This window comes from Notothenia rossii (assembly GCF_949606895.1).
Source record: "Notothenia rossii genome assembly, chromosome: 9".
NCBI classification, from domain to species: domain Eukaryota; kingdom Metazoa; phylum Chordata; class Actinopteri; order Perciformes; family Nototheniidae; genus Notothenia; species Notothenia rossii.
Window position 1 is genome coordinate 58,354,747 of NC_136907.1, and position 16,869 is coordinate 58,371,615.

General features: G+C 38.6%; 2 protein-coding genes across 12 annotated transcripts in view; one reads left to right on the forward strand and one right to left on the reverse strand.

The window, feature by feature from the left end:
- The window catches only part of astn1 (astrotactin 1), a 474,928-nt gene that overhangs the window by 323,710 nt on the left and 134,349 nt on the right, over positions 1 to 16,869 (reverse strand). For 6 of the 10 annotated variants that reach the window (XM_079652095.1, XM_079652092.1, XM_079652091.1 and 3 more), the window contains 2 exons: positions 16,236 to 16,385; positions 10,137 to 10,304 (listed from right to left, as the gene is read on the reverse strand). In XM_079652095.1, the coding sequence (XP_079508221.1) occupies positions 10,137 to 10,304; positions 16,236 to 16,385 (318 nt within the window). Of the gene's footprint in view, positions 1 to 10,136; positions 10,305 to 16,235; positions 16,389 to 16,869 lie in introns of all 10 variants that reach the window. The other 4 variants (XM_079652090.1, XM_079652093.1, XM_079652087.1 and 1 more) reach the window with 1 other exon arrangement.
- Positions 2,992 to 6,652, forward strand: LOC307020458 (uncharacterized protein). 2 transcript variants are annotated; one of them, XM_079651820.1, is made up of 4 exons: positions 2,992 to 5,138; positions 5,311 to 5,377; positions 5,582 to 5,620; positions 5,916 to 6,652. In XM_079651820.1, exons 1-4 carry the CDS (start codon positions 5,060 to 5,062, stop codon positions 6,328 to 6,330), a joined length of 600 nt encoding a protein of 199 aa, XP_079507946.1. In that variant the 5' UTR covers positions 2,992 to 5,059; the 3' UTR covers positions 6,331 to 6,652. The 2 variants fall into 2 exon arrangements, with proteins under 2 accessions (XP_079507946.1, XP_079507945.1); XM_079651819.1 differs by having other exon boundaries at positions 5,316 to 5,377.

A 16,869-nucleotide genomic window follows, 5' to 3' on the forward strand; every position in this document is an offset into this window, starting at 1 on the left:
CTCACACATTCATACATTTTGCTCTCATATAAACGGAAGGCAGGTCGTTATCACGCTGAGATTGGCTCAGAAGGTCGAGCAGGGCGGGCTCATGTTCAGAACTTCGGATTCAAATCAACATGATGGAGAGAGATGAATCTGTTTATCTTCGGGCCATTTTTTTTCTTCTTTATCAAACAAGTAAATGGAAGAGCGTCTGAGATGCGTTTTTGCTTTTTGCTTTTACCTTACTAAATGGTCTAATGGTCATTGGAGCGGGGGGGGGGGGTGGGGGTGGGGGGGGCGAAACTCACAGAAGTGATTTCAAAACAAAATCACTCGTTTGCTTGGAACTGTGATAATATTATAATCAAGGGGAAACGAGATGAATTTAGCGATCACAACGAAAACGGCCAAGACACACATTGAGCCCAGAAAAGGAAAGTTATTAAGGGCTGTAAATATAATAAGCCTGTTTCTAAAATGGACAACATTGTTAGGAGATGTAAACTATACAGCGATTCTGCACTGCGGTCACTCAGCCGCCTCTCGAGTTTGTTTTTTCAAATCAGCAGCTCTTCATTTTTTTTCCTGCTATATTTGAGTGATACAAATATTTTTTTAACACAAGTTCTTAATAAAACTGACACTGTTGGACTCAGTAGTACTAGTTGACTGCTACCAGAAATAATATGAAGTACTTTTACTGTGTACTTTTTGAGTAATCCTCTGTCAAAGTCCCCTCCATAGTAGGCCTACGTATAATCAGGGTTGGGTTGTAACGGAATACATGTAACAGCGTTACGTTGACATCTCTTTTAAAATATATTGAATGTTAGAAACGGAGATGGTTCGATAAAATGTGCAAGATAACGTTTATGTAGCATTTATTTATTGTTGAAATGATGACATTTCATAACGGGATAACATCAAAGTGAATGGCCTGCTGTCGCTGAATGCATGGGGCAAGTGACTGGAAAAAGTTTTTAAAGTTATTTCACCGTTTCAGATAATAATAATAATAATAATAATAATAAAATAATAATAATAATAATGATCATTCTATTAGAGGCCTTTCAAAGCACCCAAGGACACCTGACAATTCATAAAATATGCTAAGGAAAGGTTTATGGTACAAAACGACTGTAACAGAGAACATGTTGGGAAACAGGAGACATGTACTCACTACAGTGAGTAGGCTGATCTGAGCAGGTGGGTTTTCAGGATGCACGTGGTGATTGTGTCAGACTGTCGGATGGGAAGGGGGAGAGAGTTCCATAGTTTGGGAGCAGCTGAAAGCCTGATCCCTCATCGTGACTAGGCGTGGGGGGGACAGTTAGCAGGCCAGCAGAGGAGGAGCGGAGGGAGCGAGAGGGGGTGTAGGAGGTCAGCCAGATAGGTGGGGGCCAGGTTGTGGAGGGCTTTGAATGTGAGCAGGAGGGTTTTGAATTGTGAATTGTCCGACCGGCCCACTTCGGTACCGGCCCATCGGGATTCGTCCCGAACGTCCCGATGGCCTGTCCGCCACTGCTGGTTGGCCTGTTATGATGCTGCTGTCTTTTAATATATGATTATTTCTCATCCGCTAGTTTGTTCCTTTCTGGTAGCAGTCAACTAGTACTGAGTCCAACAGTGTCAGTTTTATTAAGCCCCAAGCCTGTTTTTCAGGTTTCAGGCTCGAAAATGACATTCCCAGAACAAATGACCATATCTTCCCTTCTCAAAAGGTTAAATTAATAATCTTTTTTCTCAAAGTAATGATAAACCTGTGAGAAAAGTCAGAATCTATATAGATGTTTTTTTTATTTTAAAGAAAATTCAGATTGAACATGGTAAAAAAACTGTAAATTATAGTGTCCGTCCAAAACATATTTTGTACTCATATTGAAAACTAACCTTGGATGATGCGTTAGTAGACTAAAAGCTTTAGGAATCCAAAGTACAACATATAGTATACCCTGTATCAAGATTGATGCAAAACAAGTGATATTTGACCTTTTTAGACAGATTTAGCAAAAAAAAACTCTTCTGGTGCCATTTGGGTGGATTTTCCTTATCTCTGGCTCCCCTTCTTCGATTTTGACATGTGACATCTCATTCTGACCGTTAGAGCCAATAGAATCGAAGGGAAATCGTCCCACACACACTCATGTTTAAAAAAAAAATGCCTTCTTCGCGCATTCAATCTTGCTACAGAGCGTAGGAATGGCCTACTCTGATGTTTGAAAACGGAATTGCAGTTTTATTGCTTATCGATTATCAGAACATTTGAAAGGGGACACAGCCACATTGGATATTAACCTATACTACAGCATCATTGTTATCGTTTTAATGCCATTGAAGACCAGTTTTGACCACACAAAACCAAGGTAAGCCATGTTAGCGTTGTAGGCTACCTAGCGCCACATGTTTTGATGTACGTTTTTGTTGATAACGTCCCGAGTTTGTATCTTTCAGTGTTGAGGTGGGCACCGTTAGATTCTGTGTCTTTATGATTTTTTTAAATGAAAAAGATCAGTTAAATGAGTTTTTACCCGTTATATGGATATAAAATATTCATAGTTTATTAAATATTAAGGTTCCTCAGACGTTGTTTCCTGCAAATTACGCGATTTCGGCCCCTTAAGAGGTTGTGGTAAGAAATATTTGTATCACTCATCAAATATAGCAGGAAGAAAATTGAAGAGCTGCTGATTTGAAAAAACAAACGGCTGAGGTGACCGCAGTGCAGAATCGCTGTATAGTTTAAATCTCCTAACAATGTTGACCATTTTAGACATAGGCTTATTATATTTACAGCCCTTTATAACATTCATTTTCACTTTCTTTTCTCCAATGACCATTAGACCATTTAGTAAGGTAAAAAGCAAAAGGGCAAAAACGCCTCTCAGACGCTCTTCCGTTTACTTGTTTAATAAAGAAAAACAAATATTCCGTAGATACACGGATTCATCTCCCTCCATCATGTTGATTTGAATCCGAAGTTCTGAACATGAGCCCGCCCACCTTGGTCTCGTGTCATCCATGTTTCACGGAAAACTCATGGATGACCATGGTCATCCATGGACATCCGTGATCTGTCCATGGTGGGTGTCCATGGTATGTTTGTCCGTGGTTTGTCCATGGTCATGAAACATGGACAGAACACGTACTACCCGCCTGGCCGTGAACTGACCATGATTGTCCATGGTCATGAAACATGGAAAAACATGTTCACTTGTCTGGCAATGAATTGACCATGATTTTCCATGGTCATGAAACATGGACAAACATGGACAAATCCTATATTATTTCCATCCATGAAATATCCATGATTTTCCATGGTCATGCAACACGGTGAAACATGGACAATCACTGATATTTTTATCCATGAAATATTCATGCTTTTCTGTGGTCATGAAACATGGTAAAACATGGATAGAATTCTGATATTTCTAACCATGAAATGATCATGTTCTTCTGTGGTCTCAATGTTGAATGCAGATCAAAGATATTGGTGCCAATCTTTTTTTCTCAGTTCTGACTCTTTTTGTTTGTCCTGGAGTAGTGAGTTACACAGGGCTGAACTGGGGATTTATGAAAAATATGAAGGCACAACATACAGTATTTATAATAGACACATTTAATTTATTTCAGAATGTACAGATAAATGTAATGTCTGATCAAATAACATTAAATATGTGACCTACATGTTCGTCAGCAGAAATAATAAATTGTTTGCAAATATGACATTAGCAATACCCCTGCCAACATGAAAATTAGGGTTTGGCACGCACTACATATTTAGGAATTTTTTTTGGACATGTGCTCTATTTACCTGGTAGACTGACATTGAAAATGTAAACAACAGTGCCAATTTCATATGAATACAATAAGAATGTCAGAGAACAGACAGTGGTACAAAACTTAATTCACACAATTACATGAAAGGTTACAATTTTGTCAATACATGGAAACATTTTACAATATTGGACTCCCAAGTAGAATCCTTGTCTGCTTTACCAAAAACAAGACAGAACCAGTTCCCTTACTTCAATATGAACAAATATAATTAAGTGTGCCAGATATATCTTATATTAAGATATATCTTATATTAAATCCTTTTAGAACCTCCTTACTTATACTTCAAAAATAACATAATCATTTAATAGATTTACACTTAAAACCTTAGTCGGACCGCGAAACTTTGTGGTTAGACTAAAAGTAGAAGAGGTCAACTGACCAATTCTACTGAGTGATGGCGTTTAAATGTCCGCTTATATTCACTCTTTAAATATTAGAATTTTTTAAAAACACAAAAGAAGTGTAACCTGTACCAGAAGTTTTTTAATGTTCACGGTTTGATCTTTAGAATACTTCTTTATTTATTTACTTTAATATATACCACTCTAACTTTACTCTTACTCTTATATAGATAAATACATTTAGGGTGGAATGAGTTAAAAAATAAAATATATATTTTTTAAAAATCTAAAAAACGGATTTATATATTTTTTAATTTAAATACACTGTCTTTACGGACATTTGGTATATTATAATTTGCTTGCAGTTCATGGAGTAACCACTATGAGTGCTAATGGTCATGTTACCTTTAATTCCGCCGTTTTTGGCGTCACTTCCGGGTGGCGGAACAGCCACTTCCTGTCTAGCGTTTACATAGGACGGCAGTTGAGAGAAGACTGCTAAAAACCTTTGACATCCACATTGAAATACTGATCTTTCAACGTTGAGGGTGAGTACATTTGATTATTAACATATCAGAGACCAGAAATATGATCCATTTGAAGAAAAATAAGTTTTTAATATTTAAATAAATAGATAATTTCACAAGATGGCGGCCGTTTTTTTCCAGTTGCATTTATTTCAGATTCATATTAATAAATTGATCATTTCAAGTCGGGAGGGTTGATATGATCTTTAGAGGGTTTAGGTTTTAGATACAGTCACAGCCCATCGCCTCAGAGGAACACAATACCTCGCTGCAACCGGTCATCGCCCAGAAAGGCTGCACCGTCAGCACGCAGCCACAGCCAGTCGCCTCAAAAGGCTGCACCCAGATGCAGTCGCTCACCTCCACAGCATGGCACAGCCTCCCCCTCTGCTCACAGGAGACTGGAACTGGGGTCGCCATCTCCAACGATCACCAAAAAGAAGCACAGGTAATATTAATATTATATACATATACGTATATGTATATGTATATGTGTGTAAATGAGAACAAAATGTAGCACACTATCATTGTGAAAAGATCTATTAGGAAGTTTATCTGCTGATAAAAGCATGCACAAATATGCAGACTGAACTTGATAAATTTCACACATACCTTCAAAGGTCTAGTGTTGAACATCACTGGACTTCATTGGAGTCGACTTGGAAATATCAGTCATAAATTGAAAAGGTAAATTACTTGCGCAGTTCCAATTGACTGCAGCCAGAGACGTGTAGAAGACAATCAGCAAAATGTTGTTTAAAATCTGTTTATTCATTATTTTAAGATGGAATGAATATTGATACCAGGTGAACATGGTAAACCTTTTTGTATACTGCTTCAACTTCACACATTACCTTTTAGGTTCTAGTTTTTGGGTATTTGTTTTTACAGATCTCCCTTTGCAGCTGGAAAGGATATCAATGTTGCCCAGTAAGTTATTTTAATTATATATATTAATTATATATATTATTATATATGTTATATATATTTATATATATATATTTTTTTATATTGTTAACAGATACAGATGTTCCCTTTTTATAATATACTGTTTGCTGGGAAGGAAAATAATGTGGTTAATATTATATGACTCCAAAATAGTGTTTACACATTGTCTGATATGGCAGCAAATTATATATTTGAAGACTGTGGTAGATGTAATTTTTGTTCCGTCTGTATTGTTTTTACTTCGGCATTATATTTTTAAGCAATCTTTCTTTTTCAGACTAGCCAAGAACCTGTACGAGCTGCAAGGTCAGTTTGCGGAATCACAGGAGAGTATAAGGAAACTCAAGAGAAGAGTTCGCGAACTGGAAAAGAACCGCGAGGGGCGTGTGGCAGTTTGTGAGCCACGGTACAATGGCAACACCATTGAGGAGCTGCGTGCAACTGTCGTCTTGGAGACGAGCACCTTCAAAGCAGCCAGACGGCTGCTGACACAGTTGTTCTCCAAAGACGATCTCCTCAGCCACAGTGTGTCCGGGAAAGCTCCCAACCGGATGACTCCACCAAAGCCACAATTTCCGGAAGATAAGTTCCTGGTATACAAGGACTTGATGCGGGGACGCTTTCCCGAAATGAAAGACAAGGATATGGTGGAGAAGGTGCACCATGTGCAAAAAGGCTTAAAAAAAGTGTGAAAACTGACTTAAGTGTACATTTGGGAAGAAAATGTATGTTGTTATGGTGAACATATATCTGGCACACATATTTCTTCATACAAAGTCATATGTAAGTAAGGGAACTGGTTATGTATCGTTTGTGGTAAAGCAGACAAGGATTCTACTTAAATGTTATAAATACTGTAAAATGTTCCCATGGATTGACAAACCTTTCATTTAATTGTGTGAATTAAGTTTTGTACCACTGTCTGTTCTCTGAGATTCGTTAAAAAACATCCTGTGTAGTATTTCTTGTACAAGAGTGTCATGATAAGATATTAATAAACATTTTGAAATGCAATCTTAGCACATTTATATCTGTAGACTTTAGATGCAAGTTAAATTGGTCCTGTCTGTAGCCCCCCCTCCCCCCCTGGAGCATTATGTGGACATTATGGTAAGTCTTGTTATATACAACTTTGGTAACAATTGACCAAATTGGTAAGCTTTCTATAACTTCAGGGGTGGAACACCCATGGTCAGACCATGGATATCCATGGTCAGACCATGGATATCCATGGTCTGACCATTGACCATAATATTGTCCATGGACGTTAAATGGCACCATGGTCTGACCATGGATGTCCATGGTCTGACCATCGAAGTCCATGGTCAGACCATGGATGACCATGGTCTCTCCATGGACATCCACGGCCATACTATTGCAAGCCTCGATAAGACCATGGTTGTCCATGGTCAGACCACGGACATTAAATGGCACCACAGATCAATCACGGAAAACCACGGTTAACTATACCATGGACAGACCACGGCTAACCACGTCTTTGATGTCCATGAATTACCGTGGTCTGTCCATGTTTCACTTGGCCGTGGGTTTCCATGATTCATCCATGGTGCCATTTAACGTCCATGGTCAGACCATGGTCAACCATGGACAATATCACGGACAGATCACGTATGTCCATGGTTAATGTCCATGGTCTGACCATGGTCTGACCATGGACATACATGGTCTGTCCATGATCCTGAGACCGAGCTCGACCTCCTGAACCAATCACAGCGCGATAATGACCTGCCTTCCGTTTCAACTATACTCCTTCCGTTTCCACTATACTTTCTCTCACACATACATGCATTCTTCTCTTGCATACATATAGTCTTCAGACATGCATATATTATTTATAATATTAAATGTATAATGTATTGATTGAATGTGCACGAGAGCAAAATGTATAAATCTATGAGTGAAACATTTATGAATGTGTGCATTGATATATGATAACATGAGAGCGAAATGTATGAATGTGTGAGTGTAAATATATATGTATATGAGAGTCAAAATATATGTATGTAAAAGGAGAATGTATGTGTGTAAGAGTGAAAATATGTGTATGTAAAAGGAGAATGTACTGTATATGTTTGAGGACCAGTATGAATTACGGCCTGAACGGCCCCACATAGAATATTGTGCTGAGCTAGATTTGCTTTTCATCTGCATTTTTTAGGTCACAAAGAAACATTTATATAATGCCACATCAATCCAAAGTTATTGACAAGCTGCTTTTCAACACACCTCGAGCATAATCCATCAGTCATTTCTGTCAAGCCATCAAGATTACAGAACATCGACTATTCCCTCCAACCCATTGCTCATTCGTCTGTATTATAATGCTACTCAAACTGTTGCGTGCTCCCCTCCTTGTTTTCTTTCTCTCTCCCTGTTGCGCAGGTGCACCTGGTCTGCCTCTGGCTCCGCCTCTGCCCAGGTGTTCCCAATTCCACTCAGTCGCGGATATATAAAGAGAAGCTGGAGGAAAAGGATGTCTCGCCTTTTCTGGTGCTGGGAAACACTCTCCTTTAAAAGAACCTTTTTGGTATAGTGGGGCTTGAGCTATCATTTTCTTTGAGCATGTTTTCTCTCACTGATTGTGCTGTTATGTTAAATGTTTGTTGTTTGTGTTTCATGTATTGTGTCTGGATACTTGTCTGTTGATGTTGGACATGGAGATGCTGTGACGCAAGTCAAATTTCAGACTTGATCTGACCAATAAAGTATTATGGTATCGTATCGTATGTGTCTTGTAGAAGTGTTTATATTTAGCCTGGAGGACCTGGTAGTCCAGTTTTCGCAGCTTTCTTTGTTTCCATAGGGTTTACGCCTGACTTTTGGTTCTGGGGGGGGAGCTCTGCGTCCTACGGCCCCAAGTGTGGCTGGCTCGGGCACCATCCTTCCTTTTGTTCCTATTGGCCAGTCCTCCAGACCTTTTTCATTTATAGTTTGGCTTTTGTAAGCAGATGGCATAATAATAATAATGATAAATGTTTGTTACTAAGTACTGGTTTTTGCGTGTATTTTTCATGTTGCGGGTCTCAGCGCGAGCCACTACTGCTGAGTAGAGACTGTGGCCGTAACACAAACACACTTTTTTATTGTGCAAAACAAACTATAAACAGAGTGAAATAGATTATTGATAGATAACTGCAGATGTTATGATAATCATTGTGTATGCACTTCAATAAGGGCCAATAACAATTCAATAAATAAAAAAACAATTAAAGCTTTCACAAAGGATGACAAATAAAAGCTGAAGAAAAAACTATGTGCATTAATATAAATGTATGGCCCTTTATATCAAGTTGTTCAATTTGGTCCCATCGTTTTCCCATTATTTGTATCGAGTCATTTGATTGATCTGTTGTACAGAGTATTTTAATTGGCTAATTAAATCAAGTCCTTCGATTAGCCAGTTTGACCAATTCATTTCATTGGTCTATTGGATCAATTGTCATTTGATCAGCCAATTGTATTGAATGATTTGATTGATCAAATGACTATGGGAAAGTCAGAAAGAGTGCTCCAGGCAATCTATTTTCCATTTCAGGCCTGCAGTTCGATAGACCCTAGTCTTGGCCACACCAGTAAACAATGAAAGAGGCTCCTTCAAACAGCCACAATGAGTGATAAAACACAATGGGTGATAAACAGTGCACATTCTGGAGACCTTCTGCAGGACTGGAACTCAGTATGACAATACCTTGAACCTCTGTGCCTCCTATTACGGCAAGTTGGCAAGTCGTAAACAATTTGAAAATAATGTTATATAATGCTATGAACAAGCTGTCTCTTAAGTGATCAACTGTATTTTCTTGAAGAATAAGGGACAAGTGCAATTTCACGTGTATGCCAATAAGTGTTAGTTTGTTATGCAAATAATAAGTTTCACATTTTCGTCGTACAATCTTTGTTAGCACAACACCTTCTGTATCTTACCACTTTTCTCTACTGGATACTGGCCATTGCTATTTTGTCCAATAACCGTGTGCAGAATGACATGGTTTGTGAATGTGGCTAATGCTCCTGTGACGATATTGCTCATTATCAGCCAACCAGATGACTTTAAGTATCTAAAGATACATCAGATTTAATATTCATTGGAAGACATAAAAATTATGTCTTCCAATGAATATTAAATCTGATGTACAGGTCAGTTATACATTAAAACAACATTTTAGCAGAATTATAATAAAGTCCCCCATCTGATAAAACAGTTAAACTGCAGAAGTAGCAGTAAATGTAGCTTTTAAGTACTAGGTTACTTAGCTGAAAAAAAAAATCGTTATGTCATCATAAAGTGGCCAAAGTCTGATCAGCTCATTTACAGACATGTTACAATATAAATGGATCAGGACATAAAGTGAGATAATCTTTTTTCCTGAAACTTTCAGAATATCTTTACACAGAGGGGACACATGTTGATGTATCAAAGACATGGAAAAGTGGATTTTGCATAATAGGTGACCTTTAAGTTGCGTTCTCAGCTTACCTGTCTCAGGATCACATTGGTGCTCACAGGGGTCCAGGAGGCGGCGTCCACACAGCTCGTTGACCCAGGGACCACTGGCGTTCTGTTGGTAATACAACAAGATCTGGGCCGGGTTCAACCAGTCTGAAGCGTCCATCTGGCTCCCCTGCAGCAAAATAAACCTCGATCCTGAGGGGGACAGAGGAGAGAGGGGTAAAGGGTAGAGGAGTCAGGGAGAGGTAATGACAGAGATGGATATAATAAATGCATGACAGGTGGAGGGATTGTAGAAAACCGCCAAGAATAAGAAAATAACTTATTTATAACGTTCACTAGAAATATCAGGACAAAGCCACAGTATATGTTGGACCTTGCTGCAAAATTATCTTAAGATGATTCAAAGACAGCAGGGAAAATATTATCATACACTCGAAATCCAAATGGGAAAATAAGGAATGAGAACCATCAGTGTTAGAAAACCTTCAAAATAAAATATTTTAGTACGCCAAAATGTAAATATTTGATAAGCTAAGGAGATTAACCTGGCCTAACAAACATGAAACACTGTGAATGTTTCAAGAACTGTGATATCTGAAAATGAATAATTATTATTCATTATCATTGAAGCAGGAGCTGACATCCAGCCAAGATAACAAACATTGACGGCTGCAAAATTAAAATATGAAAAATATTCAAACTGTGAGAAACATTCTAAAAAAACGATGCCTGTTGTAGAAAGCCTAACACTTGTTTTGATTATTATCAGTAACCACATGCAGCCACTTTGCAACAGGAGGAAGGCAACAGTGAAGAAAATAGAGCATTGACTTTTATGTGTACACATTTCCCATGGTGTTCGGATACATATTTGCAATAATTAAAAGGGTGTATGGTTCAGACAGTGTCGTCATTTGAATAAATCACATGCACTACAGGAAGGACTCTGTTTGGCTGCGGCCTTACTGATAAACAATGTATTTTTGTGTCCTTCCCACCAGTGCAGTGTGAAATTGTGTTATGGTCTGTTCTCCTTTTGGATGAGTTCTTTACTGAGCCAATTACTTTATATACAGTCCGTGTTTAATGCAGTTATGTTTAAGGTGATGGTGTACTCAAATTAAATTGGCCACATGCCCTGGTGACTGTAACTGCATAGTAACTCGGTTAAAGTTGTGAGTCCATAAGAAAATGCACCCCTCAAACTGTTCAGGCTTCTCTGTGGTTGTGTGTAATAACGGTAGAATTTCACCAACAACTAATTAACAGCTTCTGAGCTGTTTTCCTCCAGAACTCCCCAGGAATCCACTCACAAATTGCACTCCTACGCTGTGATCTTTTCATGTGTATTATTAGTGGCACTTGTGACATAAATAAAGCAGCGTGATGGAATTAGGGCTGCATTGCCATGTCAGGTCAACACATCCGGGGCCTGAAAGGGCCCAGTCAATGGAGATTTTAATTAGTTAAACATTTATTTTTTAATTTGATCTGCTCGTTGTTTACTAGACGCCTATTTTTAGCCATGGTAAAGGGTACCGTGCATGTGAGAAAATGTGCTGATAAATTGAAAAATGTACAATGAAGAAAGGCTCCATTTTGTAATCATACATTCGGGGATTTGACTATTTGAGGTAAACTGCAGATTATTCTGTTACATTCCATTCCGTTGCATTTTATTTAACGTTTTCATCCAAAGTGACTTACATACTTTCAACATTGTGACATGCCTTACTTTATTAATAAGGAAATAACAGGACTGAATATGTGTGTCCGATGTATCTGACATCTTTACTGATTTAAAAGTTGATTTGAATGGTTACATTGATTACACTAGAAGCTATCACAAGTTTTCAAGGCAGTTTGCATTGTTTATTTTATTAAATAGCTTGAAGTAAAAGCCCCAAAAGCCACGAGTCTGTTGCTGGGAGACAGTTGCCCCAGGACATCTGACACGGCAGGTGTCACTAGAACAGCGTATACTGAGAGTTATCCTCTGTGTGATCTTTGCAAACTAGCATTAACAATCATTGACCAAAGCCCTGTCTTTTTGAAAACATGGGGTGCACTGGGCTTTTTTAACCCAGGCATATTTAATGACTACTTGGCAGGCTATGTTTTGCCCTAGTTAGTGCCATCCCCTTTGATGATCACTTAAAAATAGAGCACCCACTACACTGGCCGGACAAATCTCGTTTGACTAATCTTGGAGAGCCATAAAGTTGCTGATAAAAACTCTGAAACTATAGACACCAATCATGTTTTTTAATTTTTGATGGCACATTTAATGTCCTGTTTGATGTCTCTGGCAATCGAGAATATGCAATATTTGTGTTTTTCAATCATGAAAAGGATACTAAACATAAATGCCTTGTGGATGGATCCAAGAAAGACTGTACTTACTGACATTTGACATTAAGAAAATTAGACTTAAAATATGAAACCTTAGCCAACGTTATTCAGATATTCTTAATCATCTCAAGTGTGAATCTCAAAGGAGGCTACGTTACGCTGAATGGACTTTCAGGGCTAGAATATGTGGAGTGGCTTAATAGCTGATGTAAGCACCACACTACAGCACTTCAGTCTGAATAGAGTTGGTATGTAATATCCCTGGACAATGTTTCATAAATGAAATAATGGGCAAAAAGAAAGGAACAATGAAGCATTGAGTATCTGACCTAAACTGTAGAAATAACATATATGTGTTTGTTTTTGTGATTTTTGCCTTTATTCCTCACTTGACAGAGAAAATAGAAAAAGTGAGAGACTGTATTGTCACTGTATGGCCATCTCATGGAACCTTGACCTCTCCCTTTTTCAAAATTCAGAAAGAATGTTGAAAACAGAAATGTACTGGATAGTAGGCATTCCTCTTGTAATTTATCTAGTGGGATGTCACATGAAGGTAGCAGTTGGAAGAAAAAAAGCAAGACTCAGTCTTAGCAAATAAGTCTTCTTCCATTTTTTAGCAAATACATAAGATGAAAGTAAAACAAAAGATGGAGCAAAATGTATTATAGACAAAAAAAGTGTCTACTATTTTATGCATAAATATTGCTATATTAATTTAAAGAACACCTTTATTGGCCATTGGTACATGTTTTTAGCAGCTCTAGTGACGTGGCTCCATGATAATGTTTGCTGGATGGTTGGTGTGAAGGCTACAAGCCTCACAAACAACCACACATGTTAAAGGTTATGCGTTTGTTTTAAACTATACATACACAGACACATTTTTCTTTATTTATTTTACTAGATTGAGTGCACGGAATCTGGTTTAAAATAATTATTGTTAATTGTGTTGTGTTAATCCTGTTGTTAGTGTCTTGCAGCTCACGTTGCTCCTGGCAAAAGGCTGAGCTGATGAACACCACCTGCCTAAATAGATGTGCCCAGCTAATTGGACAACGCCATTCCCCTCAAACCCTGAGGGGTGTTTAAAGAGGCCACGTCATTTAAGCCACCCATATAAATGCCTGCAGTGTGGAGAGGAAGGCGGGGTGTGTATGTGAGTTGCTCTTGGATAGAAGCACACAGAAAGTCCCCCAATTTGGTGACGTTTTTTGTTTATTCATTAATGCTAGATTGTATCTGTTTATATTATTAATAATACACCTTTTTTTTTTTTTAACCTAATTCATTTTGTTACCCATCCTTAAAATGTAAATATATTGGATAAATAAAATCCTTATTTTCTCCACATCAACCTGCATTCTTAGTTTTTGCGTACCCTGGTCCTTCACAGTTGGTCTCTGCTTTTGTTCCAGTTTAACTATTGGATGGATTGTATGAGTTTTTGTACATACAGTCATGGTGCCAAGAAGATAAATAATAAAAACATTCAAAGTCACCAGAATATTCCTCGAGCACCACCCTGGTGTTAACATGTGTGGCTTTAAGTGAAATGTCTGAACAACTATACTTTACGGATTGCCATTACATCTGGCACATATATTCCCCTGATGTGGAATTGTGATGACTTTAGTGACCTTTGTCCATCCTCAGTTCAAAGTTTATTTTTGGGTTTATTAACCAATATCTACAAAAAAACTAAGTAAAGATATTAAACCTGCAAAATATATTTCATTTTTAAAATCGGCACTGTAAGCATTGGCACATGCTTATGTAAGCATTTAGCTCTAATTAACATTGTGCTTAATTAAGACCTGATGAAGCCTGCACCTTGGCTGTAGATTTTGGTTCAGTTATTGTTTTGAACAGCATGAAAGTATGTTTTCCCTCTTTATCAGTTGCTTTTAATTATTTAAGACAGCCTTCATATTTTAATGAGGGATTGAGAAACTGAAATTCAGTAGGTATCACTGGTGGGGGGTATGAAGGTCCTTCACCAGAGGGAGGACATTAAACAAAAATTGCCAGCTTCTACTTACACTTCAATGTTGTGTGCATTAGATTATTGAGCTACACTGCAACTGGGACTTCAATAGTCATAATTGTAAATTGACACATCCAAGGACAAAGATAGGAATACTATTTCTAAAAGATACAATTTCCGATGATAAACCATTCCCACATTTCTATTTTAGAATGCGAGGTAGTCATAAAGAAATGTTTGTTCTGTCCTTCGTTATGTATTTTGAATAGCAGTAGCAGTAGAAACATCCCCTGATTGATTACTTTACCTGATGTGAAAGGCAAGGGAAAAGGTGTGACGCTACGTTCTGTGCTTTTTCTTCACAGGCGGACACACGCGCAGCTGTTTGCATTAATAGCTTCTTTCCCCAGTGGTAGAATCCAGATACTCATCTGATTCACCATGACATCAAATCAAAGTGTGATGAGATTGTGGAGACATTTATGGAAACATTCTAAATCGATCCCAGTTTTTGTAATTCTACAGGCGAATCCACCATCTCTCATCTCCCCTTTCAAAGTTACCCCTTGGACACCTCCCTGGAATGTTAATATCTCCCTGGCAGGCCCGTGTACACCATCGGAAAGCAGCAGTGCTCCGAATCAAATCAGACCTCGGGATGATAGATGAGCGAGCGTAGTCAAAGTCTATAATATATCTGGACTGCCAGCTCACTCGTGTGACGGCTGAAAAATGCCAAAGAGCCAGCAGGAGCCAGTGCCCGGCCCCCGCAGTGCTTTTTTTCTTCTTCAGGTGCTACATCGGAATTCATTAGCACAGTGGTTCAACATATCAGAAAGTACAAGGGGAAGAGTGATGGAGGGTGTGCTGCGGGTGGTCACTGCAACCTGGCCTCAATGTGCTCTGATGCTTTGAGGGCACATCTGTTGTGTGGCCTCACATGGGAAACACAGGGAGGGGGTGGGCGACCTGGCATTTTACTTTTGTCTTTGAGAGAGAGCAAAGCAAATCGGCCAGCTACACGAGAAACACAGGCACTCTGTTTGAGAGAAATGGCGAGAATAACTCCTTGGAGAGTGGCAGAAAAAATGCCAGCTCAGTCGCCTGGGGTATCGAGCACCCAGAGAAATGTATGGAGAAAGAGTCCAGCTACATTGCTAATAAAGTCTTCTCTAATTCGCTGAATATTCCTGTTAAAACAGAGGAAAGAATCTTTCTTGTTAAAATAATACATTTGATTTATTAAAAACATTGATAATAAAGTCCTGTTTAGTTTGTTGAATACTTCTGTTAAAACAGAGTAAAGAATCTTACTTGTTTAAACATAATTCATTTGATTTGTTAAAAACATTTCTAATAAAATCAAGTTAATTAAATCTGCTGGGATTTAAAATAAAAGCTTGGGTTTAGCGAATTGATTTCATATTTATAATTAATATTTATGTGTTTAGTCTGCCCAGTTTATTTGTCAAATATACGTACATAAGGCAGCAGTGTCAGTGTATTGTTTGCATGTTTTATTTATTTTAATGACTATTGCAAGTTTTCTAATGCATCTTTCTTGTCTTCAAAGGTGTTTCACCTATAAGACCAGTTCGACAACTAAATGGAAATTGATTTTTCGAGTAAACTACTGAAATAAAAGACTGAAAAAGTAACAGTTGCTGTGTCATTGGAGTGGAATCCAGTTAGAAGTCATGTAGATGCTTCAAGTCCCTTTCAAGTGGGGAAACTGCACCAAAAAACGGAGAACACTTGACCGTGAGGCGAGAGAAGAGACTTACCGTCAGCGATGAGGTGCTCTGGAACGTGTAGAATCACCCGTACTGCGATGCTGCAGGACATGTGAGAGGAGTACACCAGGCCGATCACGCAGCTGATGACACTGATCAAAGTCAGGGTGGTCTTATTGATGGGACTCCGTGGGGAACCTGCTGCTGGGAACAAATGCACAGGCAGGGAGTGGGGAGAGGTGGGAACAACAAACGATAAAGATATCTGAAGCAGTGACCGTTCTTTAATCCCCTACATACCCTGAAACATGCACACAACCACACAAACATACGCACACGATTACACATGGAGATATTTCACAAACAAGCCAAGAAAAGGAGCTTAGCGTCCATGAAAAGGACATTTGGATCAAAAACATCAAGACTTTGGGAGGTTTAGAAAAGGCATAGCTCGCTGGCCCAGCAATATGGTTTACCTTTGAAGGGTTTTAACATCCATGCAGGGATGCGACGGGAAAAAGACACATGGGCCTAAATAGAAATGGTACAGAGGTTGTTTTGCAACCTTCCCATCTTTCCTTTGCTCTCCCTTTCCGCCAGAGCGAGGTTGCGTCCCTTATCTCTTTTCTCCAGAGTGCAACACGGAAAGTGTTAAACATGACCCACAGGGGCAAGCACAAACACA